General features: G+C 36.4%; 1 protein-coding gene across 1 annotated transcript in view; it reads left to right on the top strand.

Annotated features, from left to right (window-relative positions):
- The window catches only part of MCU (mitochondrial calcium uniporter), a 480,123-nt gene extending 467,351 nt beyond the window's left edge, over nucleotides 1-12,772 (top strand). The window contains exons 5-7 of the mRNA XM_069819636.1: nucleotides 3,142-3,288; nucleotides 9,980-10,183; nucleotides 11,271-12,772. Coding sequence (XP_069675737.1) covers nucleotides 3,142-3,288; nucleotides 9,980-10,183; nucleotides 11,271-11,534 — 615 coding nt within the window. The 3' untranslated portion in view covers nucleotides 11,535-12,772. The remainder of the gene's footprint in view (nucleotides 1-3,141; nucleotides 3,289-9,979; nucleotides 10,184-11,270) is intronic.
- The last annotated feature ends 686 nt before the right edge of the window (nucleotides 12,773-13,458 follow it).

The raw sequence follows: 13,458 nt of genomic DNA, 5'->3' as shown, positions 1-13,458 counted from the left end.
AGACAGTTGTAGTATTTCCTGTTGCTTCATGTGATGTTCAGTTATACATAATATCTGAGGTTTATGCTTTTGAGTTGCTAAAGAAGTGATCAATTCATCAGTTTTTTGTTTTAATCCCCTAATATTTTGATGGAAAATAGTGAAGTTACTGTGTTCATTACTAGAAACATCAGAGCATTTACAATTTAGTTGAACTTGTTTCAAACACCTTACCGGTGGGAGGTTTAACCTAAAAAAGGAGAAGCCCTAGCATTAACTAACACAGGAATATTACAACTCTGCTTTTTAACATGGCTGCCTCTGATGCTATTAGCAATAAGAACCGAAAGGTGCTCCTTGCCTCTACCATTCAGATGCAGGCCATGTGACGTATATTCATACCTTCTTATAGGGCTTACATCTATCAAACCAATGTGTGATGCCCCAGGTCTCATCAGAGCCCGCTCAAGCCGCATATTCACGCTCCGCACCCTCCTGTGAAGATACGGCTTGTCGTACCTGCTGAAAAGACTGAGAAATCCCACATTGGTATGGCTGCTCATCTCAATTATGTTGTTGACATCTTTCTCAATAGAATAGTTACAATCGTTATCAATACTATTACCTGGCCCACCCACTATAACTACATGATCCCTCTTAGAAAATTCTGAACTCAATTTCATCATATCCTCAACAACATTCTTGAGAGGAGCATTAGGCTTACATACACTAGATACTTCAAACTCATCGCCCAGTTTCGACTTCAAAAGTGAGGAAATACCTCTTGCATGGCTGCTTCCTAAAATCAATACTTTACTCCTACAATCATTAACCTTATCTGTTTTCTGACTTACCTTTACTAGTGTCGATACTGGGTCTGAGTTCTCCTGATCAACATTCATTGCTTGAAGAGCACTGAATTTGTTGGTCAGTTTGATTGATGCAGCATCATCCGCAGAGAAACGTCTACTCCTAGATTTGGAATTCTTCGGTTTCATCCAAGTGTGAGATCTCTCTTTATTCGAAACACTAATGCTATCCTTCAAAGCTCTCAATTTATTAATTTCACACTTTGCCTCATCTAATTCCAATTCTAGGGCTCTGATTCTCTCCAGTTGATCGCGCATCTTTCTATCATATATACAATCACTACATTCCCAACTACCTTTGTCAACAAAATTATCAGGATCTATATCTATACATTTCCAATGAAAACAGAAATTACAATTATTACATACCAATCCTTTCACTACAATCCTTCTACAACTACGACAGTTTCCAGACAGAGCAGCCATAGCACACATTATGTATATACTGTACCTTATTTACAAATTCAATTTCACTCACTTTTCAATTTAATGTACTTACGTATATTACTTTTAGGTTATTTCTACCCTTTAGTATCACCACACTATAATATTTCAATAGGCCAACACTACACTTTATCACTTCACTATACCACACTTTTCGACGTTGAAACTACACGACACGTAACTGCACTTATATTTCGGTCTAGATGAAACTTCACTATTTATGTTTTAAATTATTTCTACTTTGAAGTATCACCACACTACAATATTTCAATGGACCAACACTACACTTTATCACTTCACTATCCGGTACAACACTTGTCGACGTTAATCTACACGATACGTCACTTCACTGCACTTATATTTCAAATATGAAATATGCCCTACAATTTTGACTCTTCTCACAGGAAATATAGAGTTCCAATGGTTTATAAATATATTTAGGAATGAATTGAATTAACCATCCACGTACAAACAATTATATTATTTCAAATCATGATACGTGATCAGGGCCATGATTCAGTTGTAAGGAGCAGAAAGAATTACGTTTATTCCCAGCTTCTGAAACTTGTAGATTAACTGCGTGTGAAATTCTTCCAGGATTCTAAAGTAGAATTAGTAAGAACCATATACACTTATTGTATAGCATAAAAATATAAAATAAATTACGCAAAACCCGTTTTCTGATGTGTTATCGTATGTCGTGTGCACACTTTTAACTTGCCTGCCGCTAGAGGGCTACTGTCGCGCCAGCTGTCAAATGTTGGCATATTTTATACGTATGAGTTGCGTGACTGTATCTATTAGACTGTGGTATTACCGAGTTTTTCTAATTCCGGTTTAACCGGAAGTAACTCCAATTCTCTTATTTTAAATGGAACACCCAATATATTTTTTTATTTTTGAATAGTGCTCATTAAGATCTTTTCAAAAAGTATCCACACTTGATACTTCTGTACAAATTCATTACTACTTTGCGCTATCTTTTATAGAATTTTTACTTTAAACCTCATCACCCAATTTTGACTTACACCACTTCTGCTCTGAACGGCTCAAATATTACAGGCCTCTGGTGCTGATATAGAACTTACGAACTTGGGGCTCTGGGCCATGGGATTTATCTGAAATAGGAACTGGCTCTGTGAGAGTTGACACAGGATGGCCCGCTTGTCATTATCGGATCCACAAAATATGCCACCCGGGCCAATTGTTGGACTGGAACAATAATCGCATATAGGGCGCACAATGAACTAGCCAACCATAAAGAGAAAGTACCGTGATGCTGGCAAAGTTGATTAAGAACATTTCACTGAAATTCTTGTTTTATGTATCCCTGAGGCCTAAAAAGTGATTTTTGACAAATCTTCTGGATGTGCAGTGATTCCTTCTTTTCTTTACTTTACTTTACCTTTACCTTACCTTATCTTACTTTACCTTATCTTATCTTACATTACCTATCTTATCTTAACTTATCTTATCTTACATTACCTTACCTTGCCATATTATTTTCTACAAGAGAACTAAAATGTAATTTTTCAGGAGAAAATTACGTTACACCCACTCATGTATACTTTTTCAAATTACGGTGAAATTAAGTCTGAATACAGTATTATTTTGAAAAAAAAAATCAAATTATTATCGAAATTAAATTTCCTGTAAATGTAGTACTTCATTTTATATAATTGTATTATATTTTTCTGGCAATTAACTTATTATTGTAAACTTATTTATGAAGTTGATTATAACAAAAAGAAAAGTGGAATATTTTTGTGAAAAATCATTCTCGTTAACTGAAGAAAATTAACGCATGCTAACACTTTCCAGGAAAAAGTTTATATTATGGTTTGTTTAGGAAGAAGTTCGTCGATTATCTGATGTTCGGAATCTGGTGAATCAGTTGTACGAGGCGCTGAATGTAGAGGAACACCAGTTGAACAAGGAACGTGAACTTTGTGGACAATTGGAGGAACTTAAAGTAGAACTGGAACCCCTAGAGGAAGTAAGTATCAATTTTATTATCAAGGCACAAAAATGTTTAATTGTACCGGTACCAGTATCATTTTTTCTATATAATATTGCCACTTCTCAAATTTTTTTTTAGCGTTAGTGATAATACATAATACAGTAGAATTCCTCGTATCCGGCAACTATGGGACAAAGTCAATGCTGGATAATTTGAAAATACGTTTATGGGTTATGTAAAGACATAATGTACTGTACTGTACTGCACAAACATTTTTTTCCATGTTGAAATTTAGTAATTTCATATTAGATACCGGTATTTAAAAATAAAGTTTTGAAATACGTACAGTGTTCATTTTTAGTACTGAATACGGTAATATACATTCATCAGTTCATAATATTATTGTAAAACGTAATATTGTAAAAAATACTAAAAGTTTTCTTAACCTTACGACAATTTTAAATAGCGGCCATGTGACATGAAGAGTAGTGTAATCAACATCGCAACTATGAAGACGATGAAGTAACACTTGATGATTTGAACCTCTTTAACATATCTGTAATGCCTGCTTGTTTACAAGCCCGCCTGTGATGTTTAAAAGTGCTTAAATGTAGCATTTTCCAACAATTTTTATGTTGTTAATTTGCACCCGTGACTCATAACTAGCACAAAGAGGAATGGGGCTTGCTAGGTGTAGCGTTAAAACTATGTATGTTGGTCATTCCTATAACTGTTCATCATCAGGCGAAAAAATCACATTGTGGTAATATAGACATTGCATCAGGAATTTATTTATATGCACTAAAATAATGTTTTATATATATACTAATTTCGTACAAGCAATAAAACTTTTACTGTTCATCTGGTGTTATTTCTATAGATTTGTACAACAATTTATGCAACCTGTTATTCACCATGCATGTCTTGAAGAAAAATAAGCTAATTGTAGTGCTGCAGTGAAAGAAGACTACCAGTATCTATTTTTAGCTGGAGATGGACAGTAATTATACTTCTCCGGGATTTACCGCAAAATATTGTACATACAGCATAATGAACTTGAGTAATTCTCAAATACTTACTTACTTAGAATTGGCTTTTAAGGAACACCGAGGTTCATTGTCGCCCACACATAAGCCTGCCATCGGTCCTATCTTGAACAAGATTAATCCAGTCCCTAGCATCTTTTCCCACCTCCCTCAAATCCATTTTTATATTATCCTCCCATTTATGTCTCGGCGTTCCCGAAGGTCATTTTCCCTTAAGTCATCCAACTAACACTCTATGGGTATATGCATTTCTGGATTCACCCATATGTGTTACATGCCCTGCCCATCTCAAACGTCTGGATTTAATGTTTCTAATAATATGTCAGATGAAGAATACAATGTGTGCAGTTCTGTATTGTGTAACTTTCTCTGCTCTCCTGTAACTTCATCCCTCTTAGCCCCAAATATTTCCCTAAGCACCTTATTCTTGAACACCCATAACTTATGTACCAGTACCTCTCTCAAAGTGAGAGGCCAAGTTTCATAACCATACACAACAACTGATAATATAACTGTTTTATAAATTCTAACTTTCAGCGTTTTCGAGAGCAGACTGGATGACAATAGCTATTCAACCAAATAATAACAGGCATTTTCCTTATATTTTTTTCTGCATTTAATCTCTTCTCGAGTGTCATTTATATTTGTTACTGTTGCTCCAAAGTACTGAATTTTTCCACCTTTTCAAGGGATAAATTTCCCATTTTTGTATTTCCATTTCGTACTATGTTCTGGCCACGAGACATAATCATGTAATTTGTCTTTTTAGGTTTACTTCCAAACCTATCTCCTTACTTGCTTCAAGTAAAATTCCCTTGTTCTTCCTAATAGTTTATGGACTTTCTCTTAACATGTTCATGTCATTTGCATAAACAAGCAGCTGATGTAACCTGTTCAATTCCAAACTCCCTCTGTTTTCCTGAACTTTCCTAATGGCATATTCTAGAGCAAAGTTAAAAAGTAAAGGCGATAGTGTATCTTCTTGTTTTAGCTCACAGTGAATTGGAGAAGTGTCATACAGATACTGGCCTATATGGACTATGCTGTACATTTCACTGAGACACATTTTAATTAATCGAACTAGATTCTTAGAAATACCAAATTCAATAAGGGTATTATACGAGGCGCATTCTGAAAGTAAGTTTCCCTATTTAAAAAAAAAAGAACACACACTTTCAGGAAAACATTTATTGGCAACAGGTACAGCAATGTTTCAGCTTTTTTCAACAGCCACCATCAGAATTGAGACATTTGTCGTATCGTGGGATCAACTTTTGTATCCCTCTGTCGTAGAACTCTGCTGCCTGTGAATGGAACCAGCGTGTGACAGACGTCTTCAGCTCTTTGTCATTGCCAAAACGCTCACCGGAGGACAGGAATTCCTTGAGGTGCAAGAAAACGTGAAAATCGCTGGGAGCAAGATCAGGACTGTAGGGTGGATGATCAAATAACTCCCAGCCAAATTCCGTCAAAACAGCTGCTGTGCGCCGAGCCGTATGTGGACGAGCATTGTCATGGAGGAGCACAACACCTGCAGTAAGCATTCCACGCCTCTTGTTTTGAATGGCACGTCGCAATTATCGCAGTGTTTCACAGTAATGGTCAGCGTTCACTGTTTCACCTCTTGGAAGGAAGTCATGAGCAGAATGCCCTTCCTGTCCCAGAACACCATGCACATCACTTTCTGTACCGACAGCGTCTGTTTGAATTTCGTTCTGACTGGAGATTCACTATGCTGCCAATGCATTGACTGCTGCTTGGTTTCCGGGGTGAAGTGCGAAATCCAAGTCTCATCACCCATGACGATCCTGTCGAGGAACTCGTCACCGTCATCGTGATACCGTTGCAGAAATGTCAGTGCTGCTCCTAAACATTGCATTTTGTGTTCGGGTATCAGGTTTTTCGGCACCCACCTGGCACACACTTTTTTGAACAGCAGGTGCTTAGTGACAATCTCATGCAACAAGGATCGCGATATCTGCGGAAAATGGCTGCTCAGCTCCGTAATTGTGAAGTGATGGTTCTCCATGATGCACTGCCGCACCAGCTCAACACGATCATCACTGATGAGGGACGGTCGCCCACTGCGCTCTTCATCATGGACACTTTGACGACCTTCGGAAAACTGCCTACACCAGCGACGCACCATCTGCTTACTCATGATGTTCGGCCCATAGACCTGACAGAGCTGCCGATGAATTTCAATTGGCACAATGCTTTGTGCATTAAAGAACTTTATCACCGACCGAACCTCGCAGGCGGCGGGAGAAGGAATAAGAGCTTCCATTTCGGACCACTGCTGCCACGCTACTGGCACCAGGCGAGACCTGTCCAGCTGGCATATGATTGATACATCATAGATCTGTTACGCATGCACAATTGACACGGCTAATTACGTTTACTTTCAAGGGGAAAAAATCGGGAAACTTACTTTCTGGATGCGCCTCGTGTATAAAATTTCTCTCTCTACCGAGTCATATGCCTTTTTGAAATCTATGAGTAACTGATGTAAGGTGCCCTTAAACTCCCATTTTTTCTCCTATATCTGTCGAATACAAAAAATCCGATCAGTAATGGATCTATTACGCGTAAAACCACACTGATGATCGCCAATAATTTCATTTGCATAAGGAGTTAATCTTCTCAAAAGAATATTGGACAAAATTTTGATTTTCATGATTGTTCAGAATGATGAAAGAGTCTGCATGCGAAAAACTATTACTGATACTGGTACCTGAGCGAGCGAGTGAGTGAGTGAGTGAGTGAGTGAGAAGTTGCCTGTAAAATTGTTTTTATCTGACAGACATATAGGCGAGAGAGCTATAATGAAAACAAAGTTTCTTAACATACACCATGAATTTGGCGTTTGGAATCTAGGAAAATCTTTAATGAAGAAAATAAAGTGTACCAGGACAGTAAAATTTCTGTGTTACATGATTGGAAGAAATCTATACATAGCCATCTCTGGTGGTTCTCTGCTACCTGCTAGTGAAGTTCAGTATTCACACATGGGAGGATGGCCACGAGAAGTACTGTGAGGAGCAAGAAAGGAGGACACACTGGATCAGATATAAAGAGTTGGGCAGATAAAACCGGCCCGTCTCGTCTCATTTGATTTGAAACAAACTTTTTTCAAAGAAATAGAATAAAATGAATAAATGAATGTGTCTTGTACTAACCTTCATAATAGATGTTGAAAGTGCCCTCCACCAACATCTAGCCACTTCTGTGTACGTCATAACAGGTTCATATAGATACGTGGAAATTCCTCAAGAGTGATAGTCCGGATGCTATTTCCTAATGTTATCCTTCAGTTCATCAATAGTATGGGGATTCTGCTCGTACACTTTTCCCTTCAAGTACCCCCATAAATAAAAGTCACATGTCGACAAATTTGGTGACCACGGTGACCACAAGACTTTGCCCACAGTCCACTCTTCAGTTAACATCTGATGAATATGCGTAAGTGATTTCTAAGATGTGTGAGATGTTGCTTCATCTTGTTGAAAGAAACAGTAATTACTCTTCTCTTCTGTTAGTTGAGGATAAAATTCATTTAAGAAGGTCAAGTATACATTTGTGTTGACTGTGGTTCGAAAAATATTGGACCGATAATATATTTCACAGTCACAGCACACCACACACAGATCTTTTCGTTATGTAGGGTACACTAGGTTAGGATTTTCTGTCGCCCAATATCTGCTGTTCTGGGAGTTTACATATCCCGATAGATGAAACCAAGTCTCATCAGTCATGATAAACAACATCGGGTCCAAACGACCATCTGTAACTATATTCAACAATCAGTGGTAGAAATTTACACGTTTATCCTTATCAGGCTCCTTCAGTTGTTGCACAGCTGTCACTTGGGGTTTGAATTTCAAAGCCTTCAACACACGTCACCAAGTTCTCCTACTCGTGTGGATCTATTGAGTTAATTTCGTGGTGGACTTTCAAGGACTTCTATTCATCACTTCCTGAATTGTAAAGTAAAGGTGTCCGGACAGAAGGCGCTCTGTTCCTTGTTACATTTGCAATGGATCCAGTCATACACCATTTGCGCACAAAATCTTGAATGCTGCTTTTCGCTGGTATTGGACGAAGTGGATATTTGTCCCTGAATAATTCTCGTGTTTCCGTAATAGAGCTCTTATGTATGTACATGTTCGCTCTTGTATTGAATATGTCATGCTTATTCACGAAACAACTTGTCTTATTCACAAAACAACTCTTTACATTACAACAACAAACAACACAGTTTATAAATCATTTGTAAGTTATAGCATGTAACAAACAACAATGTAAGTAAACATGCGGAAGATAGGATAGCCAACATAATTTCAAATGAAATGAGACGGGCTAGTTTTGTCTGCCAAACTCTGTAGTTCTGAAGATTATAATATCATTTCTGGAATCATCATTAATAGAAAGTTTATAGACGATGTGAAGCATAGAATCCATTTTAAACATGCTGGCAGCCTTGAAAATTACATTATGTGATCTGCAGCAGAATGGATCTATAAAATTATTATTTGACAATCTGATTCATATTAGAATTTGCAAATTATACACACACTAACAAAAGTACATACAGATTATACCATTATACAATATGAGTACATGGGTTCAGAAGACATGTTCCGTGAAGACATAAATTTCCTGTAATACGTAAAGTAAATTATGAAATTGTGACATACCTTGTAAATTAGCAATTTTCAAACAAAATGATAAAATATTTCAACAATGAAGAAGAATATAGTATTACATATTGATATATAATGCATTGTTGTTTTATGTAGAAGTAATTCCTTAAAATTGTTTCTAAAAATTGCCACAGAGTAAATTGTGACAACTATTTGATCTTGCAGTTCTTTTCATATTTTCTATTTATTTTTTCAGTTAACAAAAATTTTTAGAATTGTTCCCCTAGAACCAAATAAGAGTCCTGTAACAGAATTTTTTTTTTTTTGGATGTTGTAATATTCTAAAAGAAAATAATACTAATAAAAAATTCGAGCTAATTTCGTTTATAACTCCTAATGTGAATTAAAATAAAGACAACGCTTAAGTATTTCCAGACATAACCATAAAGTTAACCCCTCAAAACATAGTTCTCCAAAAAAAAGAAAAAAACCAAGCAGAGAAACTGAAAAGAATGTATTTTTCAAGATTTAGAACTCAGGAATAATGACGTGACTTAGCACACACAGCATACAGCATGTCCACAGTGTGATGTCACGCGAAATTCTTTAATCTGAGTATGAAGAGAACCAATTGTCTTAGAAATATCTAGTTGTCACAGTTAATACCTTTTAACATTTTTCGTTCTTTAAATATACTAACTTAAAATGTAAATTTTTAGTACAGTGTTCGTTTAAGACTGACAATAACTTTTGATTGAACAAGAGAATAGAATTCTCCTATTGATCAATGCATAAGACTAGTTCCTGTAACATCGTTACGTCCAGAAACCTACAAGGTGAATTGAGCAGACTTTATTTCGCACATACAAATTTACTGTACGTATTTTGAAATACAATTTTGCAATTACCCCAGTTGTTAGTTAAAGCTTAATGAAATCTTATCTCCGAAGCTAAAAGACATTTTAAAATGAAGAATGAAATAATGTTGGGATAATAAGGTGAGAAGATGCCTGGAAAATCTCCTTTTCCTTTCCACAGAAACGCCAGGAGCTTGAGGCCATCGCGGAGCGACGCACAACCATCCTGACATGGGTGGGGCTGGGCCTCATGTCCGTGCAGTTTGGCATACTAGCCCGTTTAACCTGGTGGGAGTACTCATGGGATATCATGGAGCCCGTCACGTATTTTGTTACATATGGCACAGCCATGGCTGCATATGCTTACTATGTCCTAACTAAACAGGTGAGATCAGAACTCGTTTCTAATGTTGTTTTACTTTTCGTTTAGTTCAGTTCTTTGTAATTTCGTTTTGGTTTCATTACACTGTAGTTCCATTTAGTTCAGTTTAAATTTTAGTTAAGTTTGTGTTTAGTTTTTAGCTTAGTCTAGTTTTAGTTCTAATATTTAATATGTGAATAATTTATTTAAAGATTGAAATTAGGTTTATGGGTATTTCACCGTGTCCTGGAACTTGACATAATGATGCCACTCAAGTTCCAGAAGATGGTGGAATACCCAAAAGCCTAATTCTTATCACAGTCACCATGAAAGACTAAAAGCGCATTTCGATTTAAAGATTCTTAGATTGAAACCATATGATAAAAGTAATTAATTTCAACATGTCATTCTATGTGATTTAATACTTTTATGTGACTGATAAAGGACCATACATTTCTAAAAGCAATAAAATTCGTAAATTTATGACACGTAAAATATCCAGATCCCAGAATGCAGGCAAAATTCTCCACCCAAGTGAACGTATATGTGTGTATATATATATATATATATATATATACCTTGTGAGATTGAAATGGCATTTGATGCTCTAATCGGAAGTAACTACGTTGTATCATTATGAAGATTCTGAAGACTTTCTCAAGGTTGATAAAGCTTCCAGTGCTAGGTTTTCAATCAGAGGTAAACACAAGAAATGCATTGTAGATGAAGTTCTCAGGGGTAACCATTATAAGTTCTTTGACGTATTTTGTCCCCCGCTTAAAAAAAAAAACCGAGTTTTGAAGGAAGTGCTGCAGATTCTGTAATTAGTAGGAGGGAAGCAGCCTGCGAATACTTCAGTTTCTATAATAGGTTATTGATGATATGAATGAGAAGAGTTCGGCCAGCACCGTGGATCATGTCCTGGCATAGCTCAGTAGAAAGAGCGCTCAGCGCACAGAGCTGAGAGGTGTGGATTCGATTGCCAGTCCTGGAACGAATTTTTCTCAATTTAATAGATATTTCAGTTTCTTCTCTCCTTCTCATTTCACCATTGTCCCATTATCAACTCGGTATGTGAGGAACTGAGCACTACTTGTCTTTTCTATTGTAGGAGTACCTACTGCCTGATGTGAAGGATCGCCAACATTTGATAATACTGCATAAACGCGCCCGTAAAGTGGGACTGGACCTGGACCGCTACAACCAGCTGAAAGACAACGTCTCAAGAATAGAAGCAGACATCAAAAGATTACGGGACCCCCTCCAGTTGCACCTACCACCACACCACCAGCCATTTGACCGGTCCAAATCCCCATTGCAGCGAGCACAAGAACAGCTGCGGTACCTTCTCAACAAGACCAAAACCGCTTCATAATAACGGGGTGCTCTTAGCTCGGAGGATTCTTCCAGTAACCAAGTCCTGCAAGCACAAAAAGTATATATAGAAAGAAGGTAATCAATGAAACAAATTCTTGGTGCTCAGGAATGGTGCAGGTAATTTTGGCTTGGATATGTTTGGCATCGGTTAGAAGAAGAAACAAAAACCACCTCCATTTCATAGTGTTCATTCTCCTTTAGATATAATCAATCGCATTGCTCGATTCTCATTGCTAGTATTTCACATGGAAGCCCACTCTTCCATATTTGATGACTTTCTAATCTATTAAAAAAATTCCTCAGATGTAAATGGATTAAGGGGATTCTGCAGTTGGGTGAAGCTTGAATTTATAACATCAGAAAATAGTATAATTCCACCAGAAAGATATGAAGTTTTCATTATTAATATCCTTTGTATCCCATTAGAAACTTTTCATCATAGTGTAGAATGATTTGTACCATATTCATATTACAAGGTATGCAACTCACATCAAAGCTGTTTTTCAGCGTTCTGCTAGCGTTACCTATTCCAGTTTATATACACTTATAGTCTTGTGGGATGTTTGAAATCAGGCATGGAGTCAAATATGACTTAAATTTAGTCTACTTAAAATAGGAAATCTTGACATTGATTAACAGTGACATTATTTTTGTCATAGATGCTTTCTAGTTTCACCTTTATTTGTTACAATTGAAGACATACAAATGCAGTGTTTAACTTTAGTCATTATTTGGTGTAAGATTCATACTAACTTAACTTTCCTAACAAATGTTAAGATTATAGACTATATTTAATTCAGTTCTTTGACACTTGCCTGAATTCTATTGTGTACATACAGTGTTCAAGCATAGCCACTGTACACAAGTTCAGATAACCTGACGTTATTATAAAGAGGAAATGTTTGTGTGAAGGTAATTTGGTAGTAATGGGCTTCAGAAAGACAAAATTGAGTGAAATAAGAGTCATATTTACTAGTTTCGTTTTTATTTGGGTATGTCCTTATTTCACTCAGTCTTTCTATGGCATCTATATAATTTTTAGAATATAATGATGTACAATAAAACAAGATATTCACGAAGGGTCCCATTACGCTGACAGGAAAGGATCGAAAAATGTGAGATTGTTTGCTTTACCTTTTGAGTTTTTGATGACAGTGAATTACTTGCAATGTGTCTTAAGCATGCTGTATAGGCTTGTACTTTTGAATGCTATTTGCATGTTGAAATAGAAGAGTGCAATGTAAGAATGACTTTAAAAAATCACAAAAAAAAATATATATGCAACCTTCCCGAATATGTATCATAAAGACTAACTTACCACCTTGGGGTTCCTAACAAATCATTTTGCAAAATGTACCCAAACTATTAATGATGCTCAAAGTAAATATTCTACACACCAAAGTGATGTAATTACAAATGTTATCATGGCAGAGTGCCAATATAATATTTCTCTCAGTAAGTTCTGTGCTGATTAGTTCTGGCTGTACAGAGTTAATATAACTTAGTCCTCTAAGGATCACGTAATTGATTGCAGTTTTCTGTTTTATATTATAAATGTGAATTTCTTCAGCTAGTTCGAGTTTGGAAAAAGTCTTTAAAATAATGATTATTCCGAAAGTTATAAGATGTACGGTACAATATAACAATGTGAATTCCAGTTATTTGTACGAACTGCTTAGTTTTCTTGATTTAGAATTAAGGCTGGTTTTAGTGTGGTTACTGGTGAAGACGTTCTATCTATATTTTGTATATCACACAATTAACAGTACCAGTTAGTTATCCAACTTATATTGTTTCCTGCTAGCTGCGCAGGTGTATGATCATACATTAATTGAAATGCTCCCACCCATTTTAAGTTATTGCCCAGCAGGTTTGACTTAGGTACGATATTTTGTAAAAAGTGCTGGGCGCTCTTATAAAGT

This window comes from Periplaneta americana, chromosome 2 (genome assembly GCF_040183065.1).
Source record: "Periplaneta americana isolate PAMFEO1 chromosome 2, P.americana_PAMFEO1_priV1, whole genome shotgun sequence".
In the NCBI taxonomy this organism is placed as follows: domain Eukaryota; kingdom Metazoa; phylum Arthropoda; class Insecta; order Blattodea; family Blattidae; genus Periplaneta; species Periplaneta americana.
Note: the sequence above shows the minus strand (reverse complement) of the source record. Positions and strands in the feature narration are given on the sequence as shown.